Source organism: Nicotiana tabacum, chromosome 7 (assembly GCF_000715075.1).
Source record: "Nicotiana tabacum cultivar K326 chromosome 7, ASM71507v2, whole genome shotgun sequence".
Classification (NCBI taxonomy): domain Eukaryota; kingdom Viridiplantae; phylum Streptophyta; class Magnoliopsida; order Solanales; family Solanaceae; genus Nicotiana; species Nicotiana tabacum.
Genome location: NC_134086.1, coordinates 137,059,033 through 137,077,217, shown reverse-complemented (window position 1 = coordinate 137,077,217; position 18,185 = coordinate 137,059,033). Strand labels below are relative to the sequence as shown.

At 35.2% G+C, this 18,185-nt stretch overlaps 1 protein-coding gene across 1 annotated transcript; it reads left to right on the top strand.

Annotated features, from left to right (window-relative positions):
* The first annotated feature begins 4,295 nt into the window (after positions 1-4,295).
* LOC107766603 (mitochondrial import inner membrane translocase subunit TIM44-2) lies at positions 4,296-16,451 on the top strand. The gene is made up of 14 exons (XM_075217693.1): positions 4,296-4,506; positions 4,631-4,752; positions 7,067-7,150; positions 7,287-7,362; positions 8,503-8,547; positions 8,640-9,077; positions 9,172-9,240; positions 9,469-9,533; positions 9,621-9,689; positions 9,771-9,843; positions 13,905-14,009; positions 14,879-14,950; positions 15,144-15,206; positions 15,936-16,451. The coding sequence occupies exons 1-14, from the start codon at positions 4,429-4,431 to the stop codon at positions 16,065-16,067; spliced, it is 1,491 nt and encodes a 496-aa protein (XP_075073794.1). The 5' UTR covers positions 4,296-4,428; the 3' UTR covers positions 16,068-16,451.
* Positions 16,452-18,185: the final 1,734 nt, after the last annotated feature.

Below are 18,185 nucleotides of genomic sequence, written 5' to 3'. Positions count from 1 at the left end.
TTCGCCAAGAGCCTACTTGGATATACTGAACCCGAGGGGGCTCCCAGTTGGTCATCCTTGACCCTGATTTTTGACTGATATCGGTTGTGGACGTCCGACCATATCACGACGGGATATTCGACCAAATTCTATTTCAACTACTTGGAAGCCACCGAGCTTCATTCATTTAGCCCTTGAGTGAAGGCTTGCACTACCCAGTCATCGAAGACCGGAGGTAGTTCCATTCGTTCCACTTAGAAGCGAGATACAAACTCTTGAAGCATTTCGTTCTCCCTCTGCTTGATCTTGAACACGTTGCTACTTTGATGATATTGGCATGTGCCAACACGGAAAATAAGTCTATGGAGTTAGGAGCTAGGTTGTGATACCACATCATGACCCCCTTTGAGAGCATTTCCCCGAACTTCTTTAGTAAGACAGACTCGATCTCATCGTCCTTTATGTCGTTGCCCTTCACTATGCAAGTGTAAGCAGTAACGTGCTCATTGGGGTCTGAGGTCCCATTGTATTTTGGGAGTTCTGGCATTCTGAACTTCTTTGGAATAGGTTTCAGGGCCGCTTCATCTGGGAACGACCTTTGTATGAACTTCTTCGAATCCACATCTTTTAGAACCGGGGGAGCACCCGAAATTTGGTCGACCCTGGAGTTGTAGGTCTCGACCTTCTTGTCGTTGGCTTCTATCATTTTATCGCCTGATTCGATCCTTCTGGTGAGGTCCTCGAGCATCTTCATGATGACAGGATCGGCTATCGACCCGTTATTGCTCGATCTCTCCGACACTTGTTCGGCCGGGAGAGCGGTCCCCGGTGCTACCGTGCTAGGGGTTTTCTGGTGACTTTGCAGCTGAGCGATAGCCAGTTGTTGTGCCTACAACATTTCAAAAATAACATGAAGGCTAACCTCCCGTTCTTCCCTAGTTGGGATTTTCTGAGTTTCTTGTGGGTCTCTTTAGTGCACGCTCCTGTTGGTGTGTGAGCTTATATCGACCTGCTGGGCGTCGCGTGAACCTATGTCCATTGGAATTGGTCTTGGCGTGTTCTCGAGGTTTCATAGTGGCACATCAACATTTGGAGCAGCCACACCGTTCTCTCCGTGGTTTTCAAGATTGTCGTTTTCAACTCTATTTTCCGAGCTAGACATTTTAATCTGAAATCGAAGATCTTGGGCAAGAAAAAACGTGAAGGATAACTTGCGTTATGTAATGAAACCAACAAGAAAATAATCACTATTATTTTAGCCCTACGGTGGGCGTCAAACTGTTTACCGTGAAAATGGTAATAAAATTAAATTTATCGATGAGACTCTAAAAATACGTGATCTATTTTATGCTAGTTGTTAAGTAGTTGATGATAGATATGTGAGACTTAGAGACCAAATAAAGTTAAGGAGAGAGCTATAATCAAACCGATAGGCGAGTTATTCGGGGCCTCAAGCTTGTCGATTCTGGGCCTCGAGGTCTATCTCGGGGCTCGGCTACGAGCTATTGAGGGTAATCGGGGTAGGGCTAACAGTTATAAGATAATCAACGAAGGCTCTTTATGGCCAATGACAAGCAATAAATGAAGAACATATATGAAGATAATAACTAAAGGCAATAATATCAAGGGAGTATATTAGAGAACAAAGAGAATGTCTTTGTATATTTCGTGTGGAGTAATTGGAGCAACAAACCCTACAAAGTGACAAAGACACCCTTTATATAGAAGGAGAATCTCATCATAGTACAACAAGCATTAATTACAAAGATAGGGGGATGAGACAACTAGATGACACTGGGTTTTGCCAATACTAGCTGCATACCTAGGGAACTCCCCATTCCCATCATGACCGAGACCAACATTGTCCTCGGGTCGAGCATCGACGAACATCGAGGGAGGAAACTCGACCACAGCCTTGCAGATGATCTTCTGAAATGCCTTAATGACGAGAAATGGATCCTCCGATTTCGCCGTATACAAAATTATTTTAAACATCCTTTATACTATAATCGGATTGTGGATAACTCAAAATTTTCAATATCACTTAATGCTTTATCACCTATATATTAGAATCATACACAATACAAGGGTGAATCTCCTATTGTAAAACCAACTGCGTATAATGCCATAGTGATAGTGTAGTTTATTCTAATGTTATAAAAGGTAAAATGAAGTTCACAAAATTATAGTATAATACAAAAATTCCCCTTAGGAAAGCCGACGTTCGAATATCGAAATAGGAGGAATAATTTAGGATATTTTACCTCTTATATCAAAGCTTTACACTTTTTTATTATAAATAAAAATTCTTTTAAATTATTATTTTTTATAGCTATTTTTTAGATTTTATAGCAAAATATGTACTTATGATCACTTCCTACCATTAAGTCATTAAATATGATGTCTAAAAATTTTTTCACTCTCGTTCTTTCAGTTTATTCTCTCTCAAAATCACCGCATAATATCTTATTTCTCTCTCCATGATCTCTCTCCTCTCTCTAAGCGACATGGAGGCTTAGCAGTTGCCATGGCCGTTTTCAATATTTTTTGCTCCAAATTTCTCTCCCCAGCTCTCTCCTTTATCAGCGCCATTGTCTCTCTCAATTTTCAATTTTTTTTCTCCAAAATAGTTGTGGTAAGTGTTAAAATTTTTGGGTTTTTGACCGGTTAAAGCTTTTCTTTTTCTCTTCTACATTTTTTTAAAAATATTCACCATTGTTAATTCTGCAAAATACCCTCTACAACACTCAATTTCGAAGGGCCATCTTTCGATATTATAAAAGCTTTGTTAGGTTTTCCGCAGAATACCCACTAAAGCAATCAATTTTGAAGGGCCATCTTTCGATTTGCAAATCGCTCAAGATGAACCTGTATTTGCAGGTTCATCAGCAACCATTGAAGTCGAGAGGAGAACAAAAATACACACCGACCCTAATTGTAGATGTATTTATATGTATTCTAGTTCGAATACATTGATTTTTAGTTGTACAGTGGTTTTCTCTTCTTGTATTTATATGTATTCGATAAGGCATACAATTTTTCTTTTATTTGGTATCGTGATTTTTGACTGTTGTATTTAGATGCATTTATATGTATTTGAGTTCATACAACAATATTTTTAAATACATTGTTAGTTCTATCATTTTGATGTTATTCTTCAATTAGTTATGCATTCAATCTAACTGTATTCATCTGTATTTTCAACCTAATTGTATCCATCTATATTTAAAATAACAATACAGTGTAATCAATAAAATACTCTCAATACAAATAGAAAAATAATGAATACAACCAGTGAAATATACTCAATAAAGTAGTAATACTATGTATTAGGAATAAATAAAATATTGTGAATCCACAAATAAACTTGAATACATTGAACACAACTGTTAGATACAACAAAATACAAACACTAGGTTTATTATGAAATATGCAGGCAGTATGTTACTATTTCAGGTTGTATCGGGCATAAATTTATGATGTATTCATATACAGAAAATCGAACAAAAACACTAGGTTTATTATGAACCTCGAACAATGTTAGGAAAAAAAACTCGAACAATATCAGAAAAAAAAGAGGAACCGAAACTCGGAAGAATGCTCTGTTTTTTTTTTTTGATATTTAGTGTCTGATAAATCTTCTCATTAATTGGATTGATAATGTTGTGGGTTATAATTGATTTAGGTGAGTTATATTAGGAGTGTATCCCATTAAATTAGCAGCTTTCTGTTATTAAACTACTAGAGAGACCTATTATGACGTTGTATTCATGAATATATGGTATGAATACACGTGAATACGTGGCTGACAACTGGACTGCCCTATTTTTTAACCGATTTTTGCTACTGTATTCATGACAGTAGCTCGAATACATTACCATAACAACTAAAAGGTAGCCACGGAAAGTAATTATGTATATGATAGCAAGTAAATAGCCACTAAACAATAGTCATATCTGAAATTACTCTAATTTATCCATTGAAATGCGATTTGTTAAAATTTTCTCATGAAATTATACTCCCTGACCCTCAACTAATACACTAGTTTTATTCTTTTAAAAAAAAGCAGTAATATTTTTACTAAAAATAGTTTAACATTAAACAATTATCTTATTATCAATAAAAAGTTTTATAGCCATTCAAATATTATGATATATTGATATATGTAATACTAGAAATTTTGAATAATTTTTATTTCTTTCTTAAATTGCATGTTAGGTCCAACAATGACAGGTAAATTAAAATGGAGGAGTATATAATTATTTTTTTCAAAAAAAATATAATAAATCGTGGTTTCTTTTTGGTGCTTCTCGTGCGGCCCAAACCTTATTCTCCTATTAGGGCAGGAAAAGAAGACAGAGCTTACTACAGACCTTCGTTGGTTAAGACGCAAGAAGAAGAAAAGTTGTATTTTTTGTTCAAAAAAAAAAAAAGGGCAAAGGGCTCCAAATGACCAGCAGAAAGCTTGTGCGGGACTTGTTTATCTCTAAACAGCCTATTTTCTGCCGAATATTAGCACCACAACAGGTATTTGTTGGGGGGGGGGGGTTGTTGTTTGCTGTCTTGATTGTGAAGCTATTGAATTTGTGTTTAATGGGTCTTGTTTCCTTTTTTAAAAAAGTTTCTTATTTTTAAGTTTGTGTTTGTAAAGGTGGTTTATGGTAGAGTTGCAACAAATTTGAGGTTGGTTGGAGCAGATAGGCATTATCCGGGCATTCGTAATTTTGGTGTATTCAATGAGTTCTCCAAGAAGGTTAAAGGAGAAGTTGATAGGTATTTGCTATTTGCTATCTCGTATTGCATTTTATTTCAATGCTGTAGCTATTACTTAGTTATCTTTTTTTTAAGTTGAAAGATTGTAGCTTTACCAATTTTTTCTTGGATAATTGTAGTAAAGAAGAAAAAAGGGATTTTGTGCAAGCTGGGAAATTTTAATACTGAGAATTAAGAGCTCATTTTTTAAAAGGACAGTAGAGTCTGGGTTAGCTTACACATGGTCGACTAATTCTACCGAGTACCTGCTACCTCCCATTATGGTAGGTATCGGGTAACTCTGCTTTAGGCAGATTGGAAGAAATCACCTAGTTGTTTCTGCCTTCGTTGAGATTCAACCTGTTCACTTTCCACTTCTTTGACCGCTAGGCCACATCCTTGGGTGCAAATTAGAAGTTCCTTTTTGTAATGATCAATGTTGGGCTTGCTATATCTAGCTCAAAGTCATGGTTGGAGGAGTTGCTATTAGGATATTTCTTGTATAAATCAGACATCATTTCATTAATTCGCTAAGGTGCGCCACAAATATAAAAAAAATTGGGGTATGTAGGTTCTTTGATCTCCCTTAAAGCATACCCATCTATCTACACAAAGGAATTCTCCACGCCTAAGTATATATGGATAAAAACGAGATATTTATATGTATTAAGTTTGCTTGGATTCATCCTCCAGTTCCTTTGGTTCCAAATGTTCCAGAAAAAGCATAACGGACGCTTGGGTGCAAGCCTCTTTGCTCCCCAATTCTCCATCTTTCCATAGTCTCCAACACTATCTTTGGGGTTCCCGCTGCCCAATCAACGTTACATTGAGAGAACTTAAATGCCAAATACTATGAAGCTACTCTATTGTGTTACAGCAAGTTAACAACATATGCTCGGAGCCCTTGGCACATAATTCTCCAACTTAAAGAAATCTTTTTCTTCTTTATGAGATTATCTTTGTAAGTGTTGCATTCCCAGTGACACACCCATGTAAAATTTGCAACTTTCTTCGGTGCTTTAGTATTAAAATCTCTTTCTACCCTGGCTTCTTATCTCCTCAATTAGGTAGACATAAGGAATAAGAGTTTTATGAAAATATACATGCAGACCCTCTTTATATCATCCTAGCCTTCCCACATTCCTCCTCAGTGTAACTGTAAAACATCTTTTTGGACACTTCCACTTCCTAGGATACTCAATCTGAATAGCTCTTCACAAGCTAAACTTCCAGTAATTTCCTTGATTGATTTCTATGATCATGTCAGCTGCAAGCCCACAAGTGCATCCTATCGTTAGCAATAGCTAACACCAATGGACATAGATTGCATCTTAATGCCACATATTCAACCAAACCTAGCCATTTCCAATGGCGAAGCCAGTGAATCTCGTGAAGTCGTCTTTTTTCTTCATAATCCCTGTTTGCATGTGTACTCAGTAAAGGGCTAGTTGCTTCATATGAAAGTCATCCTTTCATTTTTTTGATAAGATGCAAACTATCTGAATTAGGTTTACTATCAGGTTCCTGTGCCTTGTCTCTCCCACAAATCCTCATTTCCTCCATCATTTCATCCATGATAATAGGTCTTGCAAGCGCTTTCCTTTCATCAGAACTAATAGTTCAAAAGGGAACTTTATTCAGCTGTGGTTTCAAATCTCCTTCTCAATGTACAAATGCTTGCATTTATAGGATTATTCCTTCTCTAATGTCTCTCTCCTATGAAACTTTGAAGCCATCAATCGTAATCCTTTCAATGTAATTTTATGTCCCACAAGCATCGACTATTCTATAGAACAATATAGTATTGTTATCTCCTTTTGTCATATTTTACTCCATTTCACTTTTTTGCCATTAATGATCTTCCTAGCCTTAATCCTCTCTTCAAATTTCATTCATTTCATTTCGTTCCAGGAGTTGCAATTGTTGGACAAATTTTGCTATGCTCGTGCCACTTTATTCATATGGAACACTTTGATGGCAAATTTTTACTCTAAATTTGTTAATGAGTAGTAGTTGATTCTCCTGAACATATTTGGTGCACTGTTTTAAACTTTTGCTGCACTAAACTCTTTAGAAGATCTGTCGAAATGCAGTATGAGTAACCTGATTCTGAGCATTTCTTTTTTCTTTTCTTTCTTTCCCTTTTTTGGGGTGGGTGGTATGGGACTATGGGGACATGTTGGTATCTTTAGAAGTGAGAAGGTAGAGAATGCACTTATTTCTCAATGTTATGACTAGTAAAAGTTTAACTGTTTGTGTCACCCTCTCTATCTATTTGCGCTAATGCTTTATTGGGGGTGTCATTGGGCTTATTCCTCAATGCTTATGGCTGCAGAAATCAAGAATTCCAACAGTCAGTCAAGGTACTGAAGGAGAAAGCAGAGGAGTTGAAAGAGGTGAAGGAAGATCTTAAAACAAGGTGTCTTTTAGATTTCCTGTAAATATATTTTATAGTAGTTTTAGCCTTTTCCTTAAGGGGCTGAGACATACTGTTGTATGTCAAGGCTGGCAGAACTTCCAATGGGGACCCTGAAATGGTGAACTGGCGAATGCAGAACGAAGCAGACAACTGAGCAGCTTTACAAGCATGTGGATGGTGTTTGGACGGAGGCTGAAGCTACGGCAAAAAAGGTAATAGTGCAACCTCCATCAGTCTCTCTGGTGCTGGTCTAATATTTGATTGCTGAATCATGAATGAGATTATTCAAAATGAATGCTTCCAAGCATGTGTTTTTCTTCAAGACTGTTTTAGCATCTGTTCATGGCTGTGCAAAGCTTCTTCTAGGTATTTGGATGGTATCCCAAGTTAACTCTTGTTAATCCGTTGCCCTTTTTTCTGATAAAATATTAAATTTTTTGTTAAGGGGGATCCAATGAATGCAATAAGTAAAAAAGCACCTCCGCCTCCCTTTAAAAATGAAGGGAGCTAATGAAGTCCAGTCATTACATCTTTTACAAACTTTTAATTGCACCAACAAGTTAGATTAACTAGTCATTTTGCTTTCAATGTATAATGGCGTGCATACACTTTGCGAACATTCTTGATTTCTTTCTCCTTCATTTTGTCCATATAATACATGCTAGTACAGTTCCCCATATCTTGCGATTGAGCTTCCCTTTTTTTCTCCCTGTCAGCAGCTATAGACTGCTTTTAGAGATTTGTGCATGGCCTCTCTGTTACAAATAATTTGAAAAACATGCCCCCACAGCGCCTTTGCAGCCTTCCAGGGAATAAATAGGTGATTCACAATTCCCGCTTCTGTTTTTACACATGTATCATCTCTTACGCATGCTGGATCCTCTTGTATATTGGGGTTTTTCCCTTTTATTTAGTAAAAAGCAAGTTGAAAAGCATGTCAACTCCTTCGCAGCCTTCCAGTGAATAAATAGGCGAGTCGTGACTCACAATTCCAACATCTGTTTCACAGATGTATCATCTCTTACACATGCTGGATCCTTTTGTACAGGGGTTTTGCCCCGTTTATTTTGCAATATTATTATTTGCAATAAAGTCTTCTACATAGGTTATCGTGTGTCAAGCACCAGGCATTGCTATGCAGCAAAACATGAGACTTCTATATTAGGTTATCATGTGAAGCTTTTTCCTGTCACTATTCCATCTAATTGTATCTTCCTCTTGTGTGGTAGCTGAGATCTTTTCCAAGAACTCGAACGAAGATATTGATCTTTCAATCTCCGAATCATGAAAGTTCCTTCAAAACTATTAAGTTCTAGTCACTGTTTTTTGAGTTCATGTAATTTATCTTGTAGGTTTTTTCCAATGTGGAGGAAAAAATTTCTGCTACTAAAGAGGAGGTTGGTTAATTTTCACCTAGCTCTTCTTAGCACATTTCCCAATTATGGTCAACTCTTTAAAGAGATGATAGTTAACCCTGATTTGTATTTAGGTCAAAGAAAGTTTTGGGATGGGGAAGCAAGAAGCTCCAGGATCAAGTGGTCATTCACATACTTCTAGTTCAAATACCCATGAGAGTAGTGAGTCTGCATCAGCAAAAAATCAACAGGAACAGCAGCAATCTGGTTCCAGTGATGGTGCAGAATCAGTTTATAGCAAGGTTAAGTCTGCTGCTTCATCCTTATCATCAAAAGTGTCACCAGCCTTCCAGAAAATTAAAGAAGCAAAGCCTATTGACTTAGCCAAGAAGGGATATGGCATCATATTGGATGAGTTGAAAGGTACTCCAGGTAAGAGAAAGCGCCTCGAATATTCTGCTCCCACGCAAGAAACTTCAGCAAACTTTGAGAGAAGCACAAGGACTGATGTTGCTGTCTTACCATCAAAGCAATCGAAATGGAATAAGAAATGGGAGGCATTCAAGGATAAAGTAATTTTCTTACTTATTAGTCCCTGTTGAAATGCAGGTGAACTTGTCTTTTGCCTTTTGTAATCCTTTTTCCATGAGTTTTTATTATTCTCAGATGCAAGGTCACCCTCTTTTTAAGCGCTTCACTGGCATGAGTGAACCTGTTGTAACAAGAAGCCAGGAGGTACTTTTCAGATTCTCAGTAGAATTTTATCTTTTCTGCTCGTAATAATTTTCATTTATTTTTTTCCCTCTGTTATATTTGATCCAATGAGGATATACATGGCTTGATCTGGAATGTGTTTATAGGTGAATATTCTTTAGCATAAAACTTTTAGCTAAGAGCAGAAGTAGTAAATCTGGATTTAATTTAATATGAAGTTATGTAAAATATTTATGTGCCGAATGACAGATTGCAGAAGATATTCGTGAGAGATGGGAAACAAGTGATCATCCCATTGTTCACAAAATCCAAGAGTATGGCTACACATTCAAATTTTAATGCTGTGTTCTGGGTAGAGTTCAATTTAAGATCAGCTTATAATTTCCATGTTAATGTTACAGTTTAAATCAAACTGTGGGGGGAGAATCATCAGCTGCAATGTCATTTAAAGAGATTCGCCGCAGAGATCCGTATGATTACAACTTTCTTTTGCTTGATTTTCCATTATCATTTTTGGCTTGTTTAAGAAATTTGAAATATGTTTTGTGAAGGTCGTTCTCTTTACCTGAATTTGTTGCTGAGGTTCAAGAAGTGATTCGACCAGTTCTTGAAGCTTTCTTCAAAGTAAGTATGCACAAGTTCATTAAATAAAGCTTATAGACACATCTACACTATATTTTGTGTGGGGTGAAAATGGGAGAGGCAGAACGAAGGGTATGGGTTAGTCATTTGTTTGGTCCACAACTAAGAGTGAATGGTGCAACCTCTCCACGTCTAGCTTTAAACCCCTCTGAAGTTGGACACAGTGGAGAAAGTATATGTCTTGACAATATAACCTATGGGTGTTAGGGGGCCAGGCCGGTCCGGTCTGGGCTAGAGGAATATGAGACCGGCCGGTCTTGGCAACGGTCCGGCTATCGGTTTTAAATTACCGGTCTTAGCCGGTGAAAAAGTGAACCGGAACGGTACCTGGCCTAATTGGCCGGTCCGGTCTTTTTTTTTTTTTTTTTGATTTTGTATAACAATCGTAATTTATATTAAGATAAAGTAAAAATGTAAAACATTAAAAACTAACTCATAAAGAGAATGTTTGAATAAAAACTTCAAAGGCTTTAAAGTACTATATTTGAATATTTCATTAAGAATTTAAGATAATACAATGAACATGAAAAAAAATTAACTTATAGTTTGCAAGTTCTTTTTTTAATTTAAATTTGCAAATTAAAGTTTACATTTAACAACAACTAAACTAAAGAAAAAAGGGTAAATTCAAATTTGATTTATTAAATATAGTCTTCAAACTTCAAAGATTTTGCATTGCCCTAGTAAGTTCTTCATAGTCAATATGAACTTCTTGGCCATCTTCTGGAGTGTTGAATTCAGATGGGTTACCATTTGTTAATATATTTCCAAGTTCCTCGTCTTTTGGTTTTTCAACATCTTCACGTCTTTGATTTCTTCGCTTCGATCTAATCCAATCTCTGAAACATACTAGAACTTCCAAAGAATTGCTTCCCAATGAGTTACGGGTGTCTTCTAGCTGTTGTCTTACTTGACTAAATGCGCTCTCTGATGCAACGATTGAAATTGACACATTTACATGTCCTGAGCCATTGCCGAAAGAACAAGAAATTGTTTTCATTTTCATGCCACAATGCCAACAATGAAAATTCCTTTGTGCAAGTCTCCGTTTGCTTTTGCAAGTATAATTGAAGTTCATCAATGTTCCTGCTACTGGTTTGAGTGGAAGGAAATGTACACCAAAAATTAAAACCATCAAGGTTTTCGTCTTCATCCATAATAGCAGATGTTGAAGTAGAAGTAGTACAATGAAAAGTGGGATCAACATTTCCTACATCATTAGCAACATTGTCAATTAAATTTGCATAACAATTATATAATTGTTGTAAATAATCATTTAGCTTGTTCATACAAGAATATATATCTGGGGTTTTAGTCAGTCCAATCTCCATATAAGTATATAAAACATTGATTAATTAGCGACAATTAGATATCTTAATAGAAGGATTTAAAACAAAACCAATTTAGTAAACCGGAGGAATTGGAATGAAATATTTTTGAATTTTGCTTGCATTTTTTCAACAGCATCCTTGTATTTTTCTTCTTGAAATCAGAGAGTAGAAGAGAAATTTCAGCTATATGTACTAAAACTATAGTAACAGTAGGGTAGTAAGCTCCAGAAAACTCAACTGTAGCTATATAAAATTTATGTAAAAATTTAACATCATTATTTGCCTCCCAAGTATGAATTGTTAACATACATGTTGGATCAGTACAATGCGCATTAGCAACTTCAGTTATAAGCAATTTATATTTGTAGCAACATCTTAAAAATAAGTATGTATAATTTCACCTAGTAACAATTTCATGTGACATGAATCTGGGGTTAAGGTTATGTTCGATACACTTAGCCTTAAATTCCCTAATTCTAGATTGTCTATTATTTTCTTGAATAACACCAACTGCTCTTCTAACATGAGTAATCTCAGTAGAAAATAAATCAAGACCACTTTTAACAATTAAATTATAAACATGACATGCACACCTAACATGAAAGATATCATCAAGTGGTGGTTGCAAATGCAGTTTTAATAGTGAAATAACGACATCAATGTTAGAAGCATTATCAAAAGACATACACTATACTTTTTTTATTGAGATTGTAAAATGCAACAACTTTGCAAATAGTACTCCCTCCGTTCCAATTTATGTGAACCTATTTCCTTTTTGGTCCGTTCCAAAAAGTATGACCCCTTTCTAAATTTAGAAATAATTTAGCTTAAACTTACAATTCTACCCTTAATGATAAGCTTTTATAATCACACAAATACTCTGGGCCCCTTTTTAACTTCTTTAAGACTACAAATTCCAAAAGTCTTTATTTTTTCTTAAACTCCGTGCCCAACCAAATAGGTTCACATAAATTGGAACAGAGGGAGTAGTACTTATCGAAACAACAATATGATTCTTATCTTAATCATATTTAAAAGTGATAATTCGTTTTTGTATACAAAAAATATCATCTATCTTCCATCTAAAAAAAAATAATTCTATCTCAAAATATCATCTATCCAATGACATGTAATTGTCAAATAATCATTTCCATTAACAGCATGGCCAATATCAAAAGTTAGAGAAACTCTACAAGGAAGGTGGTCAAACAAATAACGTATGTATGTCTGATATTGTCCATGAAGCCTAAAGATATCAGATCTACAAGTACTTCTAGGGATACCTTTAAATAAATGATTATAAATCCTTTGAACATACATAACAAAATATGATGAAGCAAAAAAAAAAAGTTGACAACCCAATGCAATCATTTTTGCTAACTCCTCACGGTCCTTCATTTTATCATATTTCACAAGTCCTCCAGTATTAAGGTTTAGAGTTCCTTGATTTTCATCTAAATTAGAGCCTCACTCTATAAGATGAGTAATTCTCATATGTCTACTAAGTAGTTCCCCCTAAATTTCCTCCAGTCTTATGTTTATAATCTTCTTTACAAATTTTGCATCTAACTCTATTAGAGTTATCTATTTCCTCAAAATATTTCCACACTTTACTTCTCTTTTTCCGGTGACCAGTAGTCGGGGCCACTGGTGGTCTACTACTAGTGCCCAGACTACCACTCCTGCTACCAACTCCAAAACTGCTAGGTGTAGGTGGTGTCACATATTCAATTTCTAATTCATTATCTTATATACCGTAATCTTCCTGTAATTATTGATAATCTATATTATTATCAGGTGATGTTTCAGAAACATGTATAAAGTCATTTATATTACTACCAGAAGTTGAAGTAGCACCTCTTTTTCTATTTCCCCGATTACCCGATTAGCAACCTTATTACAAACTCGTTTTGCAGCATTAAACATATCATGAAAATTTAACTACTATTAAAAATTAATATGCAAATAAAATATTAAATAAGAGAAAGAGTTGGAATGAGTGCACCGAATTCCACAATAATATGAACACTTCATGATTTTTGAAGTCTTGAAATTGAATTTCGCAACTCCGACGTTACCACGAATAAACTTCAAATAATACGACAAATATAATTCCAAAAAAATGAGAGCCAAATAGGTGATAGCAATTTAGTTGAAGAATGAGAGAATGACTGGGGTCTATTTATAGTTTTTCAAAGGGTTAAATTAGTAAATAATAAGAGTGTTATTTTAAAAAAAAAAAAGGGTTATTCTTGCAATTAAGGCCGTTGGTTGACGGTCAAAATTGGAGCTGACCGTTGTCAACAGTCAAATGTCATTAAAAATAAAAAATAAACAAGCCGTTTGAACCGGTCTGGGCCGATCCGGTCCACCGGTTCAAATTTGACAAGATATTACCGGAACCGGTATCCAAAACACCACCGGCACAGGCCTGTTCAGCCGTAATCCCACCCCTGCCCGGCCCGTTTACCACCGGTCCGGTCCGGAACGGGCCATCCCGGCCCGTTGGATAGATTTAATATAACCTCAAGGGACGGATAAATACTTTAGGAGTAAATCAATAGATCCATCTTTTTTGCGTTACCCTCCCTTTTCCTTCCTTGAACCAAGCACAATATTGTCTTTTACTAGTTGAATCTTCTCTTGTTGATATACTTGGTATTTTACGTTTTTCATCTTCTTTCAACGATATCTTGCTTTCTGGCTCATTAGGGAGATACAGAGGCGTTGAAGAAATATTGCAGCAAAGAGGTAATTGAGCGGTGTAAAGCAGAGCATCAAGCTTTTGATAGCCAGGGTATGATTTTTGATAACAAGGTAAGAAAAATTCAAGTTATTGTATTAGCCTCCATTTTGGATATTTTGCAAGTACACTTGGGGGGGGGGGGGGGTAACAATAAATGAAGTGTGCTCCTCTGCTCAAACTTTCTGTGTTACAAATCCATTCTCATAGATTTCTATGAGCATGTCAGACAAGGACAAAAAGCTAGTAAATTTAATAGAACTAGAATTCTTTGGGAATTTAAAAATATTTGAGACACTTTTCTTACTGCTGTAGATGATTTACGCTGATGATCCATGCACTTATCCTTGACTAGAATTATCTCACTTCTGTCTTGAAACCTGTTCAACAAATCTAGAACTTTGTAGGGTGCCATTTTTTTGTTTTTTTATATGCTCTATTTTTGTTTATTTGGAGGTTATAGCCCGTCATTAGTTACAGTTTTGCTCACTCTGCATACTGCTGTTTACTGTTTCTTATTGATCTTGATCTAAGTATTGGATACTGCATTTCTGCAATAGTCCAGTGGCCTTGATTTGAAGTCATCCCAGATTTCCACTTTTCGCCGTTGGAAAGATGCTAAAACGGGAAATTCTGCATGAAACTTGTGACCTCTCATTTTGCATCCCATGGTATACTATATTAAGGGGCCGTTGAATAGCTTGAGTTCAGTACTAATTGGTTTCTCTAGTGTCAAGCTTCCCTTTTCCTCTCCTGTGGTTTCTCCCCGTGCTACTGGGAATCTCATAACCTACTGAAAATGAGCTTCCGTGCTTCCCCCTTCCCAAAAGAAAAGGGTGGTGTTGGACAAATGCAACTTTTATATTTCTGTGCTTCTATCACACATAAATGTCTAAACTATACTACTATATGATTAACCTCTCTTTCTCTCTTATTCATGCAGATTTTGCATATTTCGGATGTTGAAGTACGGGAGACAAAAATGATGGGAGACAGTCCCATAATCATTTTGGCGGTAAGTATCTCTCCTTATTCTTTTTTGATGTACAGTCACATAATCATGTTGGCGGCAAGCATCTTTCCTCATTTTTTTGATGTCTGGACCAATGCACCTCTTGAAAGGGTTTTGTACCTAACAATGACTTTAAGCATATAGTGTATGTGAATGATGGAGAAACCCTGATAGTAATCTTGGTTAATTTTCGCAGTTCCAAACGCAACAGGTCTACTGCATACGTGATAAACTTGGTTCAATTAAAGAAGGGGGAAAGGTAAGTTTTATCCCCTTTTTTAGATTGTTATTCTCATGTCCTACATTGACTATTCAGTTATTTGACCCTGCTGGTCAATTTGGTATTTCGTATCGAATTGCATCATGAACAAACGTCTTGATGTCAAATTTGCCTTCTTCAATCCCTGTGGTCAAATTGTCATTTTTCTATGTTAACTAGTGTGATCTTCATACGTAAAAGCACGTTACTACATGTGAACTAAAGATGTTAACAAGTTAAAAAAGGGCAGCCCGTTGCACAAATGCAGGATCCGGGGAAAGGCTGAACTAAAGATGTTAACAAGTTAAAAAAGGGCAGCCCGTTGCACAAATGCAGGATCCGGGGAAAGGCCGCACCCCAAGGGGTGTGATGTAGATAACCTACCCTAATGCAAGCATTAGTGGCTTCTTCTACTGCTCAAACCTGTGACCTATAGGTCACGCCGACACACTTTACCGCTGTTAACAAGCAGCGATCAAGAATTTCTGAATTTGATGACTTTAAAAGCTTATTCATTAGACAAGATTCATTTGTTGAAACATCTTTGTTTTTCTATGGTAAATTATCTGTACAAGTCCACCTTTGCATATAGATCAATTTAATTTTAACATTTTTTTCTGATACACCTGAATCTGCTATAGATCAATCTGTAGTAACTCATCATCAAAGCTATGGCTTCAGAATCTGATTTTTAACCCTGGTATGGCTAAAATTTCTTGCTGTGTTTAGGATACAATACACACTGTATACTACGCTTGGGCTATGCAACTAGTAGAAGCAGAAGAGCTCGGAGAAGGAGCTTTCCACCCTATTTGGAGGCTTAGAGAGATGCAACAATTTGGTGTTGCAGCTCTTATCTAATCAACTTTTTGGTTGATCCATGGGAGTGTATAATGTTGCTTCCCGCGCTTTCTTCATGTTCTGGCACCGACTCGTGCAGAAAAGTTTTTGCAATAAGCTTTTGCCTTTTCCACAGTTGGACCAGAATCATGATGTATTCAAATTAATTAGTTAGGAGTTATTTTCACCATTCTTGTGAATGTACTTGAGCAGCCCCTTCACATTGCATGAAGTTCAAGTTTGAACACTGAATAAATAGAATATTCATGTTAGTTATGTATTCATTGTATCCAGGAAGTTAATGCTAGCGTTTGACCATAGATTCCCAAATTTGTTTTGAAAAATTTGATTTGGGTGAAGTTTGGTTTGAAGATGAAAATTTATTTGGACGTATGGTTTCAAAACATATTTTACCTTTTTCTTGTTGAAAAAACAAGAAACATGACTTATACCCACAAGTTTTAAAAACTATCACAAATACCCAACAATACCTTTATTAATAACATTCATTATATTATCGCAAATTATAGTCCTAAACAAAAATAGATGGTACAAATTATCATTTTTATAGTGAATTACACAATATGTATAGTTCACAATATGTATGGGATTTGGGTTCTGTGAATTTGCCAAAAAGTAGATAAAATTTATGGTCAAATATGTATTTGCCAAGAAAAATACAAATATATTTTGGCAAGATTTATGGCCAAACGGGCCCTAAGATTAGTGCGAAGAGGGCAAATTACACTGATATATTCCAACTTTGTTTTAAATTACTACTATGACCTTGTAGTTTGTGATATGCATGAATCCAGAAAATATAGAAAAAAATCTGTGTGACCTTCCTTTCCTAAGGTTTGGTGATACTTGTGAAATCTCTTATTAATGGATTGAAAGTAAATTAAGAATAAAGAGAAATGATCATTTATTTTAATTGGAGTTCAAGAGGTACTTGTTAAAATTTGAGGTCGTAGAATTCAATTGGAAGGTGAAAGTCTAATCCTAATATTTTGAGGAAAGATAAAGTGCGTTTATTCCTTGTTAAATTGGGTGAAAACTATTTACATTTCCCAAATTTGCTTTAAAAATTAAACTCTCCTTTCTCTCGCAATCACAATAGCCATACAGTCGAATAATTGAGTTAGACGGGGATAACAGTCGGCTCGCTCGATTCGCAGATTGGTCCGACTCGTAATGCACTTCTGACCCCGGAGGAACTACATCGTTAGGATTAGAAAATTGTTGTGATTCTTCCTGAATAGCTTGGATTCTCCCGTCGAGAGTCACTTTGAAATTATTACCCAAACTCTTCCGATTGAATATGATAAAGCCTATAAAACATAGAGCTACTATCATTTCTTCATCCTTCAACTTTGAATAATTGTCATTTTGCTCCTCATATCAAAGGTGACTTCTTAAAATGCCTATTTTAACCTCTACAATTTTTATCACTTATTTTAATTCTTATATATAATGATATTTTCTTATTTTACTTTATGTTATTGACTTACCTATAGATAAATTTTAAAAATATTTTGGAAACCAAAAAAATAAGAAGTAGTAGTCAAGCATAATGAGTTAATGATGTTCATTAGTGAAATAAATGAGAAAAATAAAAATTACAATAAATAATTTACTCGTAATAGCAATCAAAACTCAATCAATTTATAAAATTGAGAATAAAAGAGAGTGAACATTTTATAATATACAATGCATGTAATCAAAATATAATGGACGAAAAATAGAGGTAAATGTTATAATAAATTTGCAAAAATTATTATTTACACTTTACATGAACTTTAATTATATTTCTTTTTAAAAATCTAGTAATAATAATTAGAACTCTAAAATTTATATACACATAGAGAATAATAAAAATAGTGGAACTTAAAATTACACACACCGACATACATTATTTGCATTTTAATATACATAATATTAAAATAATAATAATAAAGTAGCAATATATTTTGTAATAAATTTATAATATGATTATTTTATTTATATTGTTAGTGAGATTAGATTAAATATATAGTAAGATATATTTTTTTTAAAAAATATGAATAAATACCTGCATCAAAAAATATTTAAATAATATAAAAAAATATTACATATATGGGGAGTTGAAAATGTCAAGGG